Raw genomic sequence first — 22422 nt, forward strand, 5'->3', positions numbered from 1 at the left:
GAATTTGTGACAAGGATCCTCAGGCTCGGTTTTTACTGAGCAACAGAGTTTTGCTCTGTAGATGCAGGGCTGATGGCAAGCCAAAGAGCCATCACCTTGCTTTTTAAAGAAACCAGATTTGCTAAGCTGGGCTACTCAAAATTGTTTTGTTTTTTTGGTGGTAGCATTTTTTTTTTTTTCGGCTTCTGTTGTAATAGCTGCCAAAGAATAGGAAAGGAAATAATTGGTGCGATGTCAAGCTAGTTTGTCTTGCACGTTACACCTGGAGAAAGCCCCATGTTCTGATTATGAAATTGCCTCCCAATTTCCAAAGATTGTATAATTGAGAGGAAATTGATCCAATTAAAAGTGCATCACAAATAACTCCACTAGTTATTAGAGCCACTTTATCTGATAGCACCTGGCAGGAGGAGATCTGTCTTTGCTGTCAAGTGAGGGGGGCTTGCTAAGGTAGTAACATTGGTCGAGGCCTTTGGCACACGGTTGGCAGCACAGACATGTATACTATGGACTGGCTTGACGTCCGTGGGCCAGAAACCCCCAGCTGCCAGTGCTTTTGGAAGGCAGGGCAACTGCTCACTGTTGGTATTTGGCCTTTAGGGCCACCCATCGCTGACCAACACTCCTGCCTTGGTCCTCACCAAGCAGCTGTCTGCTGGCCCAGAGTGGACATAAGTGTAACCTGACTGTTTTTGTTTCTTCGATGTGAATATTTTAGAGGCTGTGCTTAGTGCAATCAATTTTCAGTGATCTACCCTGTCGACTCTGTTACGTACATAGCACAACCCTAGGAAACTCGTTTCCTCAATGATAGCAGTTTTTGTTTGTTGTTTCTTGTTTTTAAGCAGTGGTTCCCTGATTCTAGGAACAGTCTTAACGTGGGAGTCGGTTACGTAAAGTAGATCAAAGAGCAGCTGCTCTGGTTGAAGCAGGTTTGTGGGCCCTGCAGAACAGGCTTTATCCCCTCACCTAACCTGCGCACCCCTCCCACCCCCACCCCCACTCTGCAAAACTCCTGTGAATCTACGGGGCACTTTCCGGAAACCATTGAACTACAGCCCTGCTGGTCTTCACGCAGGCCAGGGCCAGGCACTTCACTTTTCCCCTTTTGGGGAAATGATGAAAATGATTTTCCGAAGGAAGGGTGTTAAGATGTGAGATAAATGATGTGAAAAATCCTTGGCATACTCAGTAAGTGGTAGCTATTACAACCTTCTTTCCTTGTGTGGTTAAAACGAGTGGTGTGAGGCAGTCCAACCCCTCCAAACGATACTTCACCTCTTTCCTATTTTACAGGTTCCTAGTCGTCAACCAAAACTTTTCTCCGGCGCGTCCCCTCCCTGCATCACCTGTTCCTTTTTATTATCACTCTCCCTATTTCATGTTTCTTTAATTGTATAAATTACTGTGAGCATGTCGCGTGGTGCCTAACACAGTGTGTGTGTGTATATATATATCCTCAGGCATCTAATTGGCTGTTATTTACTTGACTCGCTAATGATGATGGGCCTCCACTAACCTTAGTTTTCTTAACACAACCCCTTACATTGGATAAAAAGGTATTCGTAGGAAGCTCTTTAATAAGGTACATGAGAACCTAAAGGCAAGCTAATGGCTTATAGTTTGGTTAAGTCCTGGCTTCCCTTTATCAGTCTGAGTATATAGAATTTAGGGTTTTAGAGCAATCCTCCATTCAGTACTTGCTGACTACCTACTGTGGGCCAGGCACTATGCCAAGTGTTCAGAAGGGAAGGAAAAGCAATGTGATAAATGATGTTAACGAGCCTACTTCTTCAGAAATCATTGCCGTCTTTCCTAAGATACTTGAAACCTAGTGTTCCATAGCCCTAGACTTCCTCAAAGGCCAGGGATAGGCGCTGCCTGAGTGATGGTAAGGGCCAATCCCAACGTACACTGCAGCCTGAGACAGTCCACAGAGGGATACTCCATTATTCAAGTCAGTAGGATAAACTTGGCTGGAGTCCTGCAGTGCCCCTGTGGGTAAGGCAAGTAATGCTTAAGTAGCTGTACTTTTAATCTAGTACTAATTAATGGCCTCTTAAAAGTGAAGTGTTACCCAGCTCCGTAGGAGGGAAGCGGAAGGCAGAGCCTAGTATGAAACTCAGGGCTCTATCTTGCACCTGACTAGGCTGTTGATTTGTACTCAGGACGTACAGCCCCTCAAGGGATCTCAAAACAAATTACAGCAGCTGCCTGGATGAATTTTACAAGCAGGGCAATGGTGAGGTAGGAGGCTCTTTAGCAAAATACACACTTACGCTGCAGACCTATGGCTGTATCCTGTCAATACCATTAATATTCATGCTACCCTGGCTAAGTCTGAAGTTGGTGAGGCAGCTCTGGGACGGGCAGCGGATTCTAGTGGGAAAGTCGCCGGATCTGGTCTAGGTCTGCATCACGGCTCTGCCTCTGACCTCCCTATGTGGCTTCGGGTGATCACATACCTCTGCCTCAGTTTCCCTGCCTGGGGAGAGGTTGGACTAGATGACCAGTAAAGCCCCTTTTGGCGCTATGGTTTCAGTTAACTTTTAACCAGCTAGACACTGAGTTGAGTTTTGCCTCCGTGTTTTTGCCTAATGCCTCCTAAAATTGTGTTTGAAGTGGTAGAAAGAACCTGCACTTTGTAAATAACGTTATACTCCAGTTTGGTCCAGTTGCTTTACCACACCCCGATTCTTGTACCCGTGGGTCACTTACTAGCTGGCGTCATTCTGTCCAACTGTCGTTTCCTCATCTGCTGGAAGGCAAGGACAGCTTAGGTTTTAAAGCACTGTTGTGAGACTCGAAAGCTATACATGGGGTAGCGTATGTAGAGGTACCTAATTCTGAACGTGTGAGGTGCTCAGAAAACCTGGCTCCCCTGGTAGGAGGCAAAGACTCCCCCCCACCACGGTGTACTGATGTAAAATTTTCAGGCTAATGCCGGGGGAGATTGCAGACCTGTGTCGGTGAAGCAGTGGCACTGCTCGGCTTCTTAATTAAAAACCTATTGGAGGGAGGCTGGGATGGCCGGAGGGGCAGAGGCAAAACTCACAGTATTGACTCCCACAAGGAAAGCTGCACATAAAGCCTAAAGGGTTGTTTTTTGATTAAAGTAGTCAGGATGTCATCCCGACACTCTGAGAGGTTAAATGGAGTCAAGATTTTATATATATATATATAAAATATTATATATTATATATATATACACACACACGTGCACGCACACAAATTTTATGTATGTGTATGTGTATTTGTTTTAAAACAGAAATATGTGTGTTTAGGTCTTCCTATAGATGGCTAGCATAAAAGGATTTTTCCTCCAGGTCAATATCCATTAACTCAAATAACTACAAAAATTAACACACGGCATTAGAATGCAACCGCTGGCTGCCACGTGGGCTCTCCTAGAAACAAAGGCTGGTTGTTACAGACCTGAGCCCGAGGCCCTCCATCCCTAGCCCACCCGTTATACCTTGAGTCATGGAAGCAGCACCTTGAAAGTTTAGCACAGCTACTGAGGCGCCCTTGCTATAGCCTAGAGCCAAACCTAGGCCTCGGCATACCTCACCTGCAGGACAGGGTGCCCCCTCCATCCTCGGTCCTTTGCCAGATGCCTTGTCACCCCCTTTCCCAGACCCCTTGGCTATCTGAGGAGTCCCCTGGGATCCACCAAGTGAAGAGCAAACAGCTTATATACTTTATAAGTGGTGTCACCACCACCATATGTGATGGAGTTTGCTGGAAGGCTGCTACTTTTCAGCCCTTAACTGGGATGTTCCTGATCATGGGACAGGACCCAAGAGTCTGCACAACTGGCCAAACTTCATGCAGTTCTCTTTGCAGCTCTATCTCCACATCTTTATAGACTCTTGGGCCATTGCCAATGATGTGCTCATCTGGCCCAGCCAACAGCAACAAGTCTCTCTCCAAGGTTGCAGATCTCTGGGAATTTCTTGTGTCACAGATACCCGAAAACCTAAATCAGAATCGCACCTGTCTTTACACATACTAAATCCATGATAAAAGGCCTCACCAAAACCCTCCTTATCGCCCACAGAATTCCAGACATTATGGATCGTGGCCGAAGCCCTCATTTCACTGCACAAAATAGACAATGTTGGGCTCTCAATACAAGGCATTTAGTAGAATTTTCATTTCCTCTACCACCATCAGACTGCAGCACTCATAGAGCGCCATGATGGTTTGCTTACGCAAGTGCGCGTTCAACCACGTCAAACATCCAGAGTGAATTGTAATAAAGATTCTGACTTCCACATCTGACGCTTGAAGCCTGACAGCATTCAAGGCCTCACTTGGCAAACCTAGGTACTCCTACCTTTGGTGCCAGAGGGAAGTTGGGACCACGGCGACCCACCTCCACCCTACTCCACCCCCCACCCATCCCATACAAGCCAAGCCAGTCTCCTTTCCCTGTTTTCTCAAGCCACTTCGGACCTGCTTGGGAGCAGAAAGCTTCATCATGTGAGTCTTAGGTCCTTTTATATCGGGGTGTGTGTGCGGCAGCATCAGTTCCACCCTCTGAACCACACATACCAGGCTGCAGTCCATCCCACTACTTTCGAGTGGCGACCGAGATTTAGAGATCAACATTAAAACAACTTCACCATATGACACATTTTTATGAATGTAATTTATGAGCAACCACACGGATAAGACCCATTTTCGGGGAATGATACTTCGTATTTAAACTTAAGAATAAAAACTCAGGCCCAAGCATCTGAAACTTGTTTAACAACAACAACAACAAAAATCGAATGATTCTGCACAAGTGGTAGAAATAAATTGGAAATATCATGGCTCAAAGGGTGGGAAGGGGGCAGGGATGCCAGTCTCACCTAATCATGATGCAGGGGCCGGATATAGGAGAATGGAACGTGCACGGATGGGAGGAAACGTGTGATGTGTACACTACTGGGCACTATACGCTGGACTTCCCATAGAGGCTGATTCACTCTTAGCCAGGGACGCCTGGGGGGCTCAGTGGTTGAGCATCTGCCTTTGGCTCAGGGTGTGACCCTGGGGTCCTGGGATCGAGTCCCGCATCCAGATCCCTGCATGGAGCCTGCTTCTCCCTCTGCCTGGGTCTCTGCCTTTCTCTGTGTCTCTCATGAATAAATAAATAAAATCTTTAACACACACACACAAAGCTCTTAGCCAAATGAAAGGTGCACATGATGAAGCCCAACCCCTTTAAGTGTGTATCCTTCCCTTCTGCTCCACGATGTTGGCTGCGTAGGCCCGTTGCCCTCCTCAACGAATCGGGAGATGTGAGCTCCAGCCTACTCTGCACTAGGACTGATCCTCGGTGTCCCGTAAGGTTTTACAGAAGTTAAAGCTGGCCAGACATGAGACGTGAGGACGGCCTCTCTGAATGAAGGAAAGGCTTTCCAAATAAAAGTATTTGCCCAAACAAATACTACACAATAGGGTGAGTTGCTCCCTGAGGAAACAAGTTGCAAAAGGGGAACTGTGATTTTTTTCACCCAAAGCTTCGTCTCCTGTGATGATCACCTCTGCAACGAGGTCCCAAACCTGCATTTTCAGGTCTTACCTTTTTTTTTTTCTTTTCTGGATCACCAGACTGGTCTATGCCCAGCTGCCCACCTCATCCTGCCAACTAGCTTGTCAGCCGTGGGCTGCTGTGTCCGATGAAGATGTCCCTGAGAAACCCCAGACGCAACATATTTCAACCTGAGCTCAGCACTCCAACACCCGCTGTTCTTTTGTTCTACTTTGAGAAACACATCAGTGCCACCGTTTCTCACCCATTTACTTATTTACTTTTTTTTTTTTAAATCTCCAGCTGCATGGCTACTAAACGGCGAGCCGCTATTATTTTTCTCCTGAAACACGTCTACCACTTCCTAACTGATCTTCCCGACTCAATCTAACATTCCTTCAATCCCAAGCCAAACCCTATCATAATCAACCGGAATCAAACTGTAAGAGGCAAATAATACTGCATAAAATCTTTAAACGACCTTAAATTGCTCCTGGTAAAAGGACACATTTCTGAATGTGGTCCACACACCCAGTGGGATTCGGCTCCTGCCCCTCTATCTTCCTACGATTATCTCAGCACTGTTTCCTAGCAATCTGCTCCAGACAGGTTTTTTCTCCCCTCTTATTGCAGGGTTTATTTATTTATTTATTTATTTATTTATTTATTTATTTATTTATACCTGCTTTTCTTGCCCCGTGATACTTTCCTTCTCCTGGACCACTTCTGTTGCTCCCTCTTGCCTCCTGCAGGTTTTCTGGGATGCCCCCTTCCTGACCCATCACACAGTTGGGAGTCGGGCGTCCAAACCGCACTTTGCACTTCCCCCTCCCGGCGTTTACATGCTGTGTTGTGATTTCCTCGTTACCTGTCTCCCTCCAAGTCTACACGGAGCTCCGTGAAGGCAGAGCCACATTTAATTTACCGCTGCATTCCCACCGAGTAGGCACTAAAGACCATTGCTGGACAAAACCAGGGCCTGGGGGCGGTGGGGGGGGGCGGTCAGCCTCACTCATCTCTTGATATAAATGAACACTTGGTGTCCCATTTAGCACCAGCTGCCGTGCCACCTTGCGCCCCTCCCACCAGCTGCCTCCCTGAATCGCTGACAGTAAGCCCGTTGGGACAGAAAATGGGATGTGGTTAAAAGGTGGGAGGAGTGGTTACCCCAGCTTCCGTTTTCCTTAAAGAAACCTTCTCAACAACAAAATCATGACAAGTTGTGTTTCCCATGGAAAACCCTAAATGCTGTCTTTGTGCAAAACCACCCCTGGAAGAGAAGGCTCACAAAAGATACGTCTCAATGAGGCCATCACATGCAAGAGGGGACCCCTTCAGACCCAGGGCCTCTTGAGTTGCCTCTCAGCACACCTTGGAAGGAGGACGGAGAGAGAATGAAAAGGGAGCTGGTTGGAGTCCCAACCCTGTCACTAATTTATAGTTCCCTCTGAGCAAGTTTCTCATCACCCATTCCATCATCCATCATAATAGATTTATTGAATTAAGAATCTTTGTAGCCATAAATTTCAGCGATTCTGATGCCCCTGACCTCAGGGGCTTCTTGGACCAAGATCTCTAAAAGGAGCCTTCCATCTCCTTGGGCACCCAAGGAGGGACCCTTGGGGTCTAGGGCTTAAGTGTCAGATAAAAACAACTAAGACCAGCTCCTGCCCAATGGATCCATGGTCAAGTTGATTTCTAAGGCCCAGCTCAAAGCCTGCACCCTCACCCGGAGCCACGGCGTTAGGCAACGAGGACCTGGCGCCTGCCGCCTGAGGACATCTCGGAGGCGGGCATCATGCTGCCCTGCCTGCCTGTTTTCACTCCTCAAGTCCTTCTGCCCGGTTCAGATGCCTCTCACAAAGAACAGTCTTTTTTTTTTTTTTTTTTTTGGAGCACCCTTTGTGGTTAAGTAATAGCAAAGCACAAACGGCGAGAGGGCCCCAAGCAAGAAAAGAAAGGGAAGAGCAAGTACTTCCACCGACCTTGTGCCTCCCAGTTATATACATCCCCCCTCCCCCCTTGGCACCTCCTGATTCTCAGCTTCCTAGGCAGAAAGCCCCCCTCCCTCTTTAGAAGGTCATCGTGAGGATCAAATGAGATGCCAAGTGCCCAGAGTGCCTGCCGGCAAAAGAGGTTCTCAGTACGTGGTGTCTGTCCTTACACGATGGGTTAGGGCAAGGGGGCTGTGGAGTCGCGCCGTCCCGGGATGGAGCCCTGCCTCTGCCTGTTTATTACCAGCCAGGTGACCCTGAGCAGGTGAGTTTTCTCATTTGGAGGATGGATATAATACCCAGGACCTCATGGGGACAAGGGGTTGGGGGGGCGGTTCTTATTAAGAACAAGGCGAGACCACGTGATTCAGGGCCCGTAGCAAGGGCCCACACAAGTCAGCCCTTGGGGCCCAGCCGGCTCCCCCCTTAGGCAGCACACACAGCCCTACTACACATTCTTCTCGTGCGCCGTCCGCTCCGCAGCCAGGCCCCGGGCCCCCGTGCTGGGCTCCAGGCTGCACTTTCCCGTAATTCTGCTTTCTACTCCCACCCCCAGGTTCAGGCAGGACTCAAACGCAGGTTGGCGGATCACGCAAGAGAGAAAGCAGCCGTGGCTTCAGGGTTCCCTCGGGCTCCCGCACCCAGGACTGGAAAGAGCTGCACCATTAGGCCTCCCGCGGCAGAAAGCCGATGGTCACCATAATCCTCACCCACGCGATCGTGTCCCACAAGAATAAATGATAATCATAATAAGAGCCCGATTTCCTGACCACTTCTTACATGCCAGGTGCCGTGATAATCACTTCACAGGCATTGTTCCAGTTCATTCTAACAATACTGCGGAGCAAGCGGCACTGCAGCCACCTTAAGGCTCAGCTGAGACTCCGAGAAATCAAGGTGCCTTGTCCTCCGTCACACATGTGGCACATGGGTCAGAGGACCACACACACCTGACGCGGACGTTGGTGTTTGTTGAAAGGTGCTCCTCTGGGGAGGAGTGGGCAACGACCACTGATTGGCGTTGAGCTCCTACCAGGAGCCAACTAACCCCGTGATCTCATCCCATCTTCACGACAACCCGAACGGTTCAGGTGCTTTTCCAACTATTCCCCAGGTACTTCCGAAATGGGCCCCGGGGTCTGACTTCACTGCAGGCCCCCGAAGACTCAGCCTCTCCTGAGAGTACGCGGCTGGGGGCAGAGGCAACGGCAGTTTCTTGGACTACTTAGAGGACTGGGGCATAGACACATTCAAAGATCTAAAAAAAAAAAAAAAAAAAAAAAAAAAAAACAAGGCCAGTGGCATCCCTCAAGAGCACCTGAAGACATCCAGGCTCACTGCTCCCGGCTGGTCTGAGTGGGCTCAGCACTCGGCAGGCTTCTCCACATCCCCAGATTCGTGTCCTGCCCCCTGCAACCCCTGCAACCCACCCCTACCACCGGGGTGATAATGCCCAGACCCCCCAGGGCTCTGCTGAGCTGTCCTCTGCTCCAGGGAAGTTCCCGGCTGCCCTATGCAGTTAGGACCAGTCTCCTGGCCTCGGTTTCTCCACTCCCGACCCTACACACGCACACATGCACACGCGCAAGCTTCCCCGCCACAGCATCATCCATCAAAAGCTTTGTTAGTTGTCTGCTCCCAGGTTAACCTGTGCCATTCGATTGTGAGCCTCCCGAGAGCAGGAAGAGGGTCTCGCTCACCGTGCCAGCCTCAGCACCTGATACAGAGCCTGCCGTATAGCAGGGGCTGGACACACTCGTGCAGAGAGGGGCGAAAAGGGACGAAGGAAGGACAGGAGACACAGCGGCAAGGGACGCACCCTGGTGATGTGGAATCTGGAGGGAGGCTCCGCCACCTGCCGATGACCACCTGGGGAAGGCACAAGCGTCCCTCGGTGCACCTGTGTTCCCTGCAGGCCCCCCTGTCCTCACTAAGGCGTCGAAGGCAAAGAGAGGACAAAAGCCCCACGTTCATCTCCAGGCACATTCCACATCCTCAGTGCGAGCCTGCTGAGTCAGAAGGTCCCACCTGACAGCCCTCCGCCCTCCGCCCCTGTGGCGCTTGCCTGGCATCCGACTGTGAGAGGGGTCGAGCGGCCCAGCAGGCCCCTGTCCGAACAGAATCCGGGCACCTGGTGTACAACAGTAGCAACCTCTCCTTGCTTCCCTAAGCGGAAGGACAAGAGGCACAGTCTCCAACGCCTCAGGTAATGAGGAGCTCGTGTGTGCACGCACCCTGAACGAAGAAAACGTGCGGTCTATCCTCCAGGAACTCGGCCCCCTTGGAGGATGTGGGGGGCCTTGGCCCCCAGGGAGCAAAATCAGAGTTGATTTTGCTCTGAGTTTCCAGGAAGGTGAAGACCAAAAACCAACCAACCAACCAAACCCCATTGCTACCTGGTTATTAAGTGTCCCCCTCCGCAACGGCAGGTTCTGACTGCGGGAGCTGACCTCAACTTGCCCATCTGTTGAACGGGAAGAGCCAGGTGGGCCGAGAATAGGAAACACCCTTACTCAAGAGTCGCCGCTGCCTCCTCCCCTGCCCTCGGCTGGTGGTGCTGAGCCATCACTGCCTTCCTGCCACCACGCCCGGTCTGGACCCGTGGCACTCCAGGCAGCAGCTCCCCGCCGCCTTGCAACCACGGCCGGCCCTCAGAGAGAAGCTCCCCCGGCTCTGGGATGGCCACGGTGACGAGCCCGGACTGGGCCCTGCCTTGCGATGCTGCCGCTAAACGGGGGTGGGGGGTGGGGGTGGGGTGGGGTGCATAGAGTACCTCCTCCCCTGCCCACCGCACCCCCGTGGGCCAGCACGCGGAGCCTCTGCCTCCCGCAGGTCTTCCAGCAGTGGATGGGGCAACGGAACAGGAGTGCAGATGGTCCCCTTGGGTCGGACGCGACGCCAGCATCTGGAGAGTTCTCTGAAGCTGCCGCCGTATGGACACACATGGTCCCCGTGATGAAAGCAGCCTGGGTTCAAATCCCCACCCACCGTGCCAAGCTCCCTGGTGTGAACCCCCGCAGGCCATCTTACCCTCGCGCGCCTCAGTCTCCTCAAGCATGAAATGCAGATACCAGAGCCTCCCTCCCAGGCTTGTGCGAGGAGTAAATTGGATGAAAAAAAAATGCACATACGTGAAAGCGGTTGGCGAGCGGCTGCGCGCAGAGCACGGCGAGGGATTATTATTCTTGGTGTGCACCAATAGGAAAATGACTAGGGTGTTCCGTTCCAGATGGACTCAATCTAAACCGGGGAACAAATGCTTTTTTTTTGGTAATTTCATCTGGTGGAAATGGCAGTCTCATGGGCCTATTTGTGTTTAATGAACCACATCCTGTATCGTCTTCCTGCAAGGTTCTGGGGAGAAAGAAGTTCGTTCTCTCCTCTGACGGGCTGCAGACCAGTGAGCGTCCAGCTCAGGCTTGACCCGCTCTGAACCCCCTACCTCCCAGCTAGACGTACCCTACCAGTAACTGCACGGAGGCCACGGGGCAGGGGCAGGGGGCAGGGTACTCAGCTCCCTCCTCGCCCTCCCTGGGACCCTGCCTAGCCGATCCCCGACTTCCGCTGTGGTTTAGGATTGTGAGGCTGGGCTGGGTGTGCCCGAGAGGCGGACAGCCTGGAGCGGGGGGTGGGGGGCCGGGGACACATCAGATCTGAGAGGGCCCTGAGGTCGTGGGGAACAGGTTGGAAATCAGCCTTGGGGCAATGACAAAGCACCCAGGAGTTTCCATCCAAGAAGCAGCAGGAGGGCAAGTCTGTTAATGGTTAATTTTATATGTAAGCTTGACTGGGCCATGGGGTGTTCAGATAGTTGGTCAAAGAGTATCGTGGATGTGTGTGTGTGTGAGGGTGTCGGTGACGATGTTTTGGATGAAACACTGGAGGGTATTATGCTGAGTGAAGTAAGTCAGTCGGAGAAGGACAAACATTATATGTTCTCATTCATTTGGGGAATATAAATAATAGTGAAAGGGAATATAAGGGAAGGGAGAAGAAATGTGTGGGAAATATCAGAAAGGGAGACAGAACGTAAAGACTCCTAACTCTGGGAAGCGAACTAGGGGTGGTGGAAGGGGAGGAGGGCAGGGGGTGGGAGTGAATGGGTGACGGGCACTGGGTGTTATTCTGTATGTTAGTAAATTGAACACCAATAATAAAAAAAAAAAAGAAACAATCAGTAGACTGAGTAAAGCAGACTGCCCTCCCGAATGTGGGTGGGCCTCATCCAATCAGTTGAAGGCCTGACTAGAACAAAAAGGCCAACCCTCCCAGGAGTATGCAAGAACCCCTCCTGCTTAAACCTCTGAGCTGGGACATCATTCTCTTCTTGCCTTTGGACCCAAACTGAAGGACTGGTTCTTCTTAGGTCTCAAGGCTACCAGCTTTGGGAATTCTCCTGAATTCCCAGTTTGCTGAGCAGATCTTGGCTTGGAGCTTCTCAGCCTGCAGAATAATCACATGAGTCAATCTCTCATAATAAATCTCTCTCTCTCTCTCTTTTACTCTCTCTGTATATGTATATATTTATATCATATGTCTTATATTATGAATATTATATATAATAGAGACTGTTATCTATCCATCCATCCATCCATCCATCCATCCATCCACCCTGTGGGTTCTCTCTGGAGAAAACTGACTGGCCCACATCCTCAGGGCTGCTGTGTGGTCTGGACTGATGGGAGACAAGAGCAGAAGCAAGAGGTCCAGGTAGCATGTCAACCCTAGAGTCCAGGCAAGCCATGATGGTGGTCTGGCACAGGGCACAGCAGTGACATGGAAAGAAATGGGCAAATTCAAGACCTAGTTGGCAATTAAAATGGGTAAGATCTGGGAAATGGGGGGGGGGATGTTAAGAAGGACTCAGTTTCTGGCCCTGCCTACAAACAGGTCACGGCATGTTTCACTGAGACACTAGAAAAGTACTAGGTTGTGTGGGACGGAATGGGCGGCGAGGGGGGCGGGGGCAAGGGGGCTGGCATGCGAGCAACTGTGAGCAGAGCGCCTGCAGGCAGAGGCATAAAGCGGGAGTCGTCAGTGGAAGGACAGTAACAGGGTCCCCAGAGAGAGAAGAACAGTCCAGGAGGAGGGGCCCAGGCCAGGGTCCCGTGAAGCCCCATGGTCCGGGTTGGCAGAGGAGGGTGAGCCTGCAAAGCAGACGTGGAAGACGCCAGGAGGAAGTGGGGGGCGGGGGGTGATGCACAAGGAAGGTCTGGGACCCTGGCCACAAACACAGAGAGCGCCTCAAGCAGGACACGGCCAGCTCCATCGAATGCTAACTCAAGGTCAAGCACACGGCAACCGGCAACTGTCCCCGGATAATTAAGTGTACAGAGCAGTGAACCGGTACCCCGGCAGGTCTCCGCCGAGAGGGCTCCTTTCATGTGCGGATGCTGCCTTTGAAGCCAGCTCCCTCGGGAACAGAAAGCCCAGGAGAGTCCTCCAGCCCAGTCCACCCCTCCGCCCCTCGGCCACAAGTGTCCTCGCCAAAGGCCCCAACATTTGACCATCTTTCCCTTGTCCCCCCCCCGCCCCCTCCCACCTCAACCTTATCAAACAGCCAGGACTCCTTTAAACAGTGGACTGGGAATGCTGCAGCTGACATTCAAAACTGCATTGTAATTCAAATGGAAATGCAGAAATTCATTCCCTTGGACGGTCTTGGGAAATTATAATAGAGATAAAACGTCTTCTAAAGGTGGCAACAGGCATTTATCTGTGAGGACGTCTCAATAACCACGGACCACCCCAGTCTTAAGAGCAGCATAACCTTCGCTGGAAAACGTCCTTTCCCAGGGTCACCGAGTCTACACACTTGGGAAAGTTGTATTAATTGCATACGTTTCCTCTTCTACACTTTATCTCTCCGTCGTGTGTGTGTGTGTGAGCGCACATGCATGCACTCTGGTGTGCACTTGTCTATCTCTCTGTGTTTTTCTGACTCCTCCTACCTCCCTCGGTTGGTCTCTCTCTCTCTCTCTCTCACACACACACACACACACAATGAACGATTCCTTCACATGCACACACCCTTCAGCTTCCATAGTCACTTTCTCCACGGGAAAGGAGTAATTGAGATTTCAGGGTCCCCTGAAATCCGACCGAGGTTTCTGCACCCATCACCATCCTCCCAGAGAACGACAGGGAACGACCAAAATGCAGGGAGCAGACCCCCCCCACCCCCCACCTCCCCTCCCACTGGCTCCACTCAGCCCAACCCACCCCTGTCCTTGGTCCTGAGTCAGTCGGCAAGGGACGGGAGGAAACTAGCGACCTCACCATAAAAACACACGTGTACCTACACACACCTGGGAGCAGAGTTACCTGAGCAGCTGGGCAGCTGTGGCGGGAGGGAACGGGTTGAGCCCAGCTCCGTGCAGGACGGGCCCACCGATGGCCTAGGCTTTCCCTGGCGTCTGTATTTTGCATATGAGGAAAGCCATATAGAGAGTGGGTCGCCTTGCCCAAGATCGCACAGCCCGTAAGAGGTACGGCTGGGACTTGAACCTGAGCCTGTCTGACTGCAAAACCTCTTGTTGTATCTCCAAATGAGGAAGTCTTCATCCCAGGTCACCCGAGGATGGGTAACTTCCTACAGAGAGTCTTAATGGTGATAAAAAGGCGTGCGTCACGGTCACAGCAAGGCAGAGTGTGTGGACAGTAAGTCAAAGGGCGAAATGGGAGGTTTCAAGGGATCCCGGAAGCCCTCCGCCCTCTGCTCTCCAGGTTGTAAGGACATCCTCAGGGAGTGTCCTCTTCTGGTGACACAGACACAGGTGAATCACAGGGAGAATAAGGTGCGTCACGGGTGAGCAGGAGCCGTGGCCAGGACTAGGATCCTCGGCCGAGATGCCCACAAGCTTGGCTCGACTTTGGCCGCCGTTCTTCAGGTGCTTGCTACGTGCCAGACATCGTACCTGTATTATCTCACCTCGCTCTCCCACGAGCCACATGCAAGAATCATCGCCCTCCCTGCCCCCAGTGTAACGCACAAGGAAACAGGAGCTTAGAAGTTACTTGCCCGAGGTGACCCCGGCAGGGATGTGGGAAGACCACGGGGACCTGAAGCCTGTCTGTCCCGCTCCGCACCGTGCTAGCTCTCTCCTGTTCCCACAGCTCTGCCCCCTCGGCCATCCGCTCCCAACCCCAGATCCATCCTGACCCGCTTCCCCCCGGAGGTGGGGGTGCAGGGGTCCCTGGCCTGGCACACGCCCAGCACACAGAGTCGATGGCTGCAGGGGGTCACCTGCTGTCTCCAAGTGCAGAGTGCTTCCAACCTCTTCAGGGGAAAACCCCAGCTTCTCAGCCCCCCACTTGCAAACGTCACTAGTCCCACACTGAAGAAATAAGACCGTAGCGTTTCAGGTGCCATCGAGGTCTGAGCCCGTGGGGAGACAGGAGGGGGACGCGCACACACAGAGGCGGCACGGTGGCCTCAGCACAACCCTGCGCCCTTCCCGGGAACAAGCGGAGGAAGCGCGCCTCCGCCCAAGCAACCTAGAGAGAGTGGGGTCTCCTGGGCTGGAAGCGCGCAAGGCCTGGGAGCAGCTGAGGATGGAGATGGCGCGGCATGTAGCATGACGGCGGGGTCCCGGGCCCGGAGCGCAGGCCCCGGCGAGTTAGCTCAGTGGCCACGGTGAGCGAAGGTTTCTACAAACATAACCTAATTGTATTACCTCAAAGTCCTGAAGCTTATTGCCCTGCTTAATGATGTGTCACGTTATTTATAGGGCAGGACAACGAGACTTCTATTGATTTAATGCACTTCCTTAAAGACCGTCATTGTCACAGCCATAAAAACAGAGCCATTCCCAGACAACTCAATTACGGCCCCTGCGTCTATAAACCGCCCCGCGCCCCACGCCGTGGCACACAGGAGGCAGGGAGGGGCTGAGGCCACGGTGGCGGGTGCGAGCCCCCCGGGGGCAAGAGGAAAGGTTCCGGACAGGGCAAAGGCAGGTGCATCGGGGCTTCGTCCAGCCGGGGAAGAGGGGCAGCACGAAAAGCCCTCGACGGGGAGCACGGAGCACCCCACGTGGTCTTGGACCCGCCCGCCCGGGGGGCTTGGCCATGCTGAGCTCTCCTCCCTCTGGGCCTCAGTTTCCCCGCCGGCAAGCTTGGGGCGCTAAGCCCGGTGAGACTCCTAAGGTCCCCCCTCCGGCCGCCACGTCCTGTGGTTCGGAGCCGATTTGCTTCCAGTTGCTGCCCAGCCCGCCCGCCCACTGGAGAGAGCTCTCCTCCCCCAGTTAATTGGTGATAATCGTAGCGGTGGCGACAGGAAGCAGCCCTGCCACCTGCCACCTGCTCCCCGTGAACCTTTGGGCACGTGGCACACACGAGACTCACTGGCCCCCGGACATGGACCTGCTGGAACCCCCAACGCGAGCAGGTCACGCGTCTGTCTTTCTCCAAACGCCGCTACAGGAACCGCTCCCCTCGCCCTGGAAGGCGGACAAGGGAGCCACCTGGGCGCCTGGGGCCCCGGGAGGGCCGCGCTCAGGCGGGAAGGGAACGGAGCTCCCCGGGGGCGGCGGAGACTGGTCTCCCGCATCGGCCGAGGAAATCCAGTCCTGGGAGCATCCGAGCAGCGGAGGGAAGCAAGACCTGGTCCCCCCACCCCGCCCCCCAGAGAGGCTCGGACCGTCCCATCCCCTCAGACGCGAGGTGAGCACAGCACAGGGGTCTGGGTCTTCCGAGACACCCGGGAAGGAGGAGGCATCCAGGGACATGACGCCCGTCCCTCAACTCTTCCACGGCTTCGGGAGAGACCGTGGGCAAGGTGGGGCCCGCGGTAACGGGGCAGGGGCCCCGGCGCCCAGCCACCAGCTTCGGGCTCAGGAAGTGCCCGCACGGAAAGGGTCGGAGCTGTCGCCCTCGGTCCTGGGACACTGAAGCCGGAGAGGGGCAGGGAAGCCGGAGGCCACACCACTGGCAGGCGCCAGAGCTGGGGGTCAGCGCGGAGCAGCCCCACCTCCGCGGCCCACGGGCCGCCCCGCCGCTGAGCCTGCGCTTACCTTTCTGATACTGGAGCCACAGCTGCTGCTGGACCTTCTTGCTGGGGAAGTGGATGAGGCAGGTGAGCTCGGAGCCGTACAGGGCCTCGGCGACGTAGTGCGAGCCGTAGTGCTGGATGAAGGACAGCAGCTCGTCCCGGCTGCTCTCCCTCGTCAGGATCTTGAGGACGTTGGTGAAGCCTGGACAGAGGAGGAGCACGTGGAGGCGGTCAGCCCGGAGAGGCCGGGGGCTGGCATCACCACGGGCACCTGGCCGCGTCACCATGGGGTCACCTGATGGCGTCAGCACAGGGTCACCTGGTGGCATCACCACGGGGTCACCTAATGGCATCACCACAGGGTCACCTGGTGGCATCACCACGGGGTCAGTGTGGATCTGGTGTCACCACGGGTCACCCGGTGGCTGCCGCCATCTGAGTGCACACAGCAGCCGCCCCTGGCCGCCCCGCAGAGGCTGCTCTCTCCCGGGGACACACGAGACACTACTGCCAAGAGGGAACCGACCGCGGAGGAAGGCCTCACGCCTGGCCACCGAGATCACGGGACCTGAAAGTCAGCGTGAGGAAGTCAGAGCCGAAGTCTGTCCCGTACAACTGAGGAGCACCACGCACATGGTGGTCTCGCCCCCTTGTTCCGGGTGAGCCGAAGCCCCCACACGGCAGCCCCCACGGTGCACACGAGCAAGTCAAAGGTCACACTGGGAGCGATTTCCTCGGTCCTCCGGGCGGAGCCGCTAGGATTCCAACCCCTCTGCTCTCACTCGAAACACACACAGGTTCCTCCGACCGCAGCCCATCACCCAGGGCTCCAGCTGTCCCCAGAGGGACCCCGGGTTTGCCAATCACCCTATGTCCTGATCTGATCCCCGGCCTGGCTTCCCATAGCGCTGCTTCCCTCCTGCCTCCGTCTCCGCCTCCCTTGCACAGTGATGTCTCTCTCCTGACATCTCGAGGGCCTCCTTGCTGCTCTATTGTCCTTGGTCCCATGCCAAGGACACCTAGGCCCTCAGAGCCTCACGGAGCAGCACGGGAGTCACTCCATGACTGCAGCTCCCCACCTCTCTCCTTCCTCCGACAGGCAGGTCACCTAGCTGTTGGGCCAAGAGCCTGAAGACTCGTGGGAGCTCCTCCCGACCCTGGATGACCAGTTCCCCAGTGACCTTACCTGGTATCCCAGGCCTCTGAGGGCATCGCCCACGAGCCACCTACATCAGTCTATACTTCCAGCCACAGCAAGGGCCCACACAAGTCAGCCCTTGGGGCCCAGCCGGTGAGAGAGATTTCCACCAACCTTTCTTCACGTACAGCCCCCAAACTGCAAGGCGCACACACATACACAGCGCCGTTCACCAGAAATGGGCTCCTCACCTCCTCCTTACGTCATTCCTGTGCTCTGAGTCTCCAGAAAGTCACCCCCCTTACCACCTCCCACAAGAAGCTATTCACACAATCCAGGCCAAGGGCACCGACTCTTTGCACCTTCAGTGGGCACCACCTTGAAAGCAGAAGCTCTCCTCCACTTGTCTTTGACTGTGCACATGCACCCTTCCCCACCACCACCCTAACCAGGTACGGGGCACGGCGCCGGCACACGGCAGGGACACCAACCGCCACTGTGGCAAGTGCAATGGAGTCCGCGCCACGTCAAAGTAAAATGTCAAAGAGCCAGCGAGCCCTCCTTCAACATTAAAACTGAGCTCTGATTTGCCGACAGCTGCCTTACAAGGGGGTCCTCAGGAGCATCATCCCTTATTAATCCAAGCTGATAACACCTCTGTAGTTCTAACAGCAACACTGCAGTCGGATCCACAAGTGAGGTGGGAGGGTGTGGGGAGGTGGGGGAAACAGAAACACGCCTCAGAGAGTGGATGCTTGATTAGGACAACCCCTCTCCACCCACCTGCTAACTCATGCAACTGCGTAATGAATACGGCGGTGTTCATCGTGACATTGCTTCTCTTAAATAACGAAGAACGCCACCACGGGGATGGCCTGTGGCTCTTTTTCGAGGCAGACAAACCCGTGATCGAATCCCTGCTCTCCTCCTGTTTGGCCCCTTGCTAAGCTGTGTGACCTTGGGCAAGTTAGTTAACCTCTCTGACCCTCAGTTTCCTTATCGGAAAAAAGGCGGGGGGGTGGGGGATGAATAATGTCTTCCTTGCAGGACTGATAGAAATCCTAAGATACGAGACATCATAAAGTGCTTATTAGTCAACGTCAGCAGTAATGACCAGTTGTACATCCCGATGGGACAGCCCTCTGCTTCCCGGGCTAAGAGTCTCGTGTTCCTCATGAACAAAATGATACCGAAAACAGAGAAGATAAGAAAAGAGCTGGCAAATGCACAGGAAGCGCCCAGACCATCACCCAAGGGCAGCGTCTTGAGTAAAAGCCAGAGTAGAAAACCCCCTCTTTTCCAGAGTCCTCCACTCATTCTAGATTCTTCAGTTTTCACTTTTCTTTTACTTCTTCGTCAAACAGAAGTATCGACGATGTGTTGATGGTCTGTTAGTTACAGGGGCCACAGGAACGTAGGCTCAGGGACGGGCGGGGCCCACTCCGAACCCCCAGTTCTTGGGTCAGTGAGGGAAACACGTGGCTCAGATACGAGTCAAGCACACGAGGGCCTTAGTACAGGGAGTTGCACGGGATTCCTGCAGAAGCAGGGAACGCGGGCCGGGCCGGCCAGTCCTGCGGGATGTGTTCTGGGCAAGGAGATCCAGGCCCAGGGAAGAGCACGTGCAAAGTCACAGAGGCACGAAAGAACACGCCCCGTCCTAAGAATTACAAATCGTCCCCGTCCGCCGAGACGCAGGGCTCGTGCAGGTGGAGCGTGGGCAGTGTGTGCGTACGTGTGTGGGAGGGCAGCGTGTATAGGACACCGTATCGCTGTGTAGGGCAGGGGTAGGAACGAGAATCACCCAGGGGAGACCAGAAGAACGTAGTCCGCAAGCCTGAAATATATAGACTGTACAGGCGACTTGGACTGCCATTCAGCCCCTCTCCTAGCCACCCTTCCCCACACGGCTAGGATGCCCCTTCCTCCAGGAAGCCTCCCTGACTCCTCGGGACACACAGCTCCCTCCTCTGGGGAACCGCCGCCCCACTATTGCACAGAACCTACTGCATCAGGATGTCACTGTCTGTCTGCTTGTCCATGCACGGTCCCCGTGAGCCCCTTCATGGCAGCGAGGGCATGGCCTCGTTCCCTCAGCATCCCCAGCCCAGGGCCCGCACACCCTCAGTGCTTGGGAACGCGTGCTGCATCACCCCAAGCCCCCCGCTGCCCGGGCGGCGCTCCTCACCTGCTGAGAGGGTGATGGTGCTGAGCTTCACACGGTAGAGGTTGCTTCGAACCCGCCACTGCTGCACCATCGGGTAACCCATGGCCTCGTCGTACCTGACGTCTCCTGGAGGACAGAATGAGAAGGTGACGGGTGGCCTGCGTTTGGGGAGCACTCACTGAAACCGCTGCACCCCCCCCCCCAGCCCGCATAATAACCACCGCTTCTAAGTGGGTCGAGGCCCAGCCTTGGTGTGCAGGCCCTCCCTGGAGCCAGCAGCTCGGTCTGCACCTGCCTCCGGGCCTCTTCCCGGCCTCTGCTCTCAGCCCCGACCCTGCTTGCACAGGCAAAGCCAAAGCAGATCTGGGATGCCGCGTAACCCTGCGGGCAGCTTGCCACGGGTCATTCGACAGCTCGGTGCCTCGGTTTCCCCTTCTGACACTACGGCTCCCTAGGCTGACATTCCTTCAGAGGCGCATCGTGAGACTCAAGGAAGGCGACAGAAGCGGGAAGCCTTGCGGTGACCTGGAAACCGTGCAGGCTGGAGGCCAGCAAACCACAGCCCGTCCTTCCAGTATCGCCTCCGGGCCACCTTCACACGATGCCCCCGGCGTTGGGTGGGCGCCTTCGGGCCCCGGGCCCCGGTGTTCGCTGACCCCTGCACAGCCCATCGTTTTCTAATGTGAAATCATGGGACATGCCTAGGGATCCCATGAGCTACACCTGCCCAGACACAAAGGCTCACGTTTCGAGGAAGATCAAGTTAAACGAAGTTAAGCAAGATCTTTAAAACTCTGTGTAATTTCTTAGCACCTCGACTAGATCAATACGCGTCCTAAAGCCCTTGGAAGGTAGTCCCAGGCACAGCATTTTGCAAACCTTTTTGACCAAGGAATCACGTTTTTCCAGAGGGTTCACGGGGCCTCATGGTCCATAGAGTGCATTTTTTGGGGGAAACACAGGTATAGACCAAGCATAAGCAAAGACAAGAACAACACGGCGTCGGCAAGTGGTTAGCTCTGGCCGGTGAGCGTATTAAAGGGTCTTGTTTTCTGATTTATATTCATCTGCATTTTCTAAATTTTCTGCTCTCAGCATTGAAACCTCTCTTTTGTTTACAATCAGGAGGAAATACATGAGAAAGAAATGCCAGTCACATCAGCAGCTAATATGATTGTTGTTACGTATCCTCTGCAAGCTGCAGGCACATTTTCTGTCCTTTTCTCTTGTCCCCTGGTGAGGAGGCACTTAAGGAGATATTTGATACCAAGATTAAAATGAGACTCTCATTGGAACAAGTGATTTCTTCCTGGACGTTACTGCAGTATTAAAGTTGTCCATTAGCTGTCAACTTTTTTTTTTTTCCCCTCCTTAGCCTTTTCAGGAATAACAGAATTTTTTTTGTAAGAAGCTTTCATTTTAAAGTAAAATATTCATGATCTCCAACTATCTGTCTCCCGGAGCGAGGTTGTTTTGTTATCAGAATGTCCTCTCTGTTTATCTCCTCTGCCTGTCCCGGCCTTCCTCCGAGAGAGGCCGGGGAGAGAAGGAGAACGGGTGGGGGAGGAAGACCAGACACCCGTGGCCACGTAGCCTCCGCCCCACCCGTCGGTGGTCGTCCCGAGTCCCTGCAGGCTTGGGCCGGTATTGGCAAGCGGGGCCCATCCTCAAGAGAGGGAGGCAGCGCATCCCGGAGCAGGCCATGGGTGTAGCTCATGCGCTGGGTGCTCTGATGTCCAAAAGGAAAAAAAAAAAATGCTACCCCTTTTCTTTCTCAAGACACTCATAGAGCCGTCATCGTTGCCTCTCACCCCCGCTAAGCGGTCATCACTTTGCCCTTCACTTCCTTCCATCCCTGGTCCTTCCCAGATTCCAGCCTGGAATATGACCTCCTCCAGGGGGTTGTCAGCTTCTATGAGGTTGAACTCATGGTCTTTATTATTCTCACTCCTGCAGAGCCTAGAACAGAGCCTGGGTCATAATAGGCTCGCAACGAACACCGAGTTCCTGGCTCACCTCCTCACCTGCATCCTATTCCCCTGGTCCTTACTCATCCTTGACCCCCATGTTACCCGACTCTTACCCGCCGAAGATCAGGGGTAAAACGAAGCTCTGCAATGGAGGGAGGTGTTTTTCCTGGAAATTACTTTTTTTTTTTTTAACTCTAGAAATGTAACAGTTTCCTTATTAGGATGTCTCCAAAGATCCTCAGATCAAAACAAATAACCGCAATGATTTGTGCCACTAATACAGAACCATGATGCACCGAGCATCTTACACCTACGATCTCCAGTACTTACCCAATGCTCAAAAATAACTTAAAAGTCCATATTTCAGAAGAACAAACTGAAGCTCGGAGAAGAAAGTGCTCAAGAGCACACAAAGATCAGTGACAGATCCAAGGTCCTTCCTGTCAGAGCACCGCACCTACCTTCCCATGGACCTGGGTCATATCTGTTTTAAGGGGTGATGAGCTCCCTATGACTGGGGGTATCCAAGAGGAATCAGCACTCAGGGGGGATAGGACAGGCCTGATTTCTTCATGGGTGAGGACGATTAGACTAGATGCCCTTTCCAGCCCCTGTCAGCTCTGAGATTCCATGATCT

The 22422-nt window shown here is 53.7% G+C and overlaps 1 protein-coding gene across 7 annotated transcripts in view; it reads right to left on the bottom strand.

Annotated features, from left to right (window-relative positions):
- Nucleotides 1–22422, bottom strand: part of ASTN2 (astrotactin 2) — an 850745-nt gene that overhangs the window by 216243 nt on the left and 612080 nt on the right. For 6 of the 7 annotated variants that reach the window (XM_077913090.1, XM_077913089.1, XM_077913088.1 and 3 more), the window contains 2 exons: nucleotides 19837–19941; nucleotides 16533–16712 (listed from right to left, as the gene is read on the bottom strand). In XM_077913090.1, the coding sequence (XP_077769216.1) occupies nucleotides 16533–16712; nucleotides 19837–19941 (285 nt within the window). Of the gene's footprint in view, nucleotides 1–10548; nucleotides 10568–16532; nucleotides 16713–19836; nucleotides 19942–22422 lie in introns of those variants that run through there. The other variant, XM_077913095.1, reaches the window with a different exon arrangement.

This window comes from Canis aureus, chromosome 10 (genome assembly GCF_053574225.1).
Source record: "Canis aureus isolate CA01 chromosome 10, VMU_Caureus_v.1.0, whole genome shotgun sequence".
In the NCBI taxonomy this organism is placed as follows: Eukaryota; Metazoa; Chordata; class Mammalia; order Carnivora; family Canidae; genus Canis; species Canis aureus.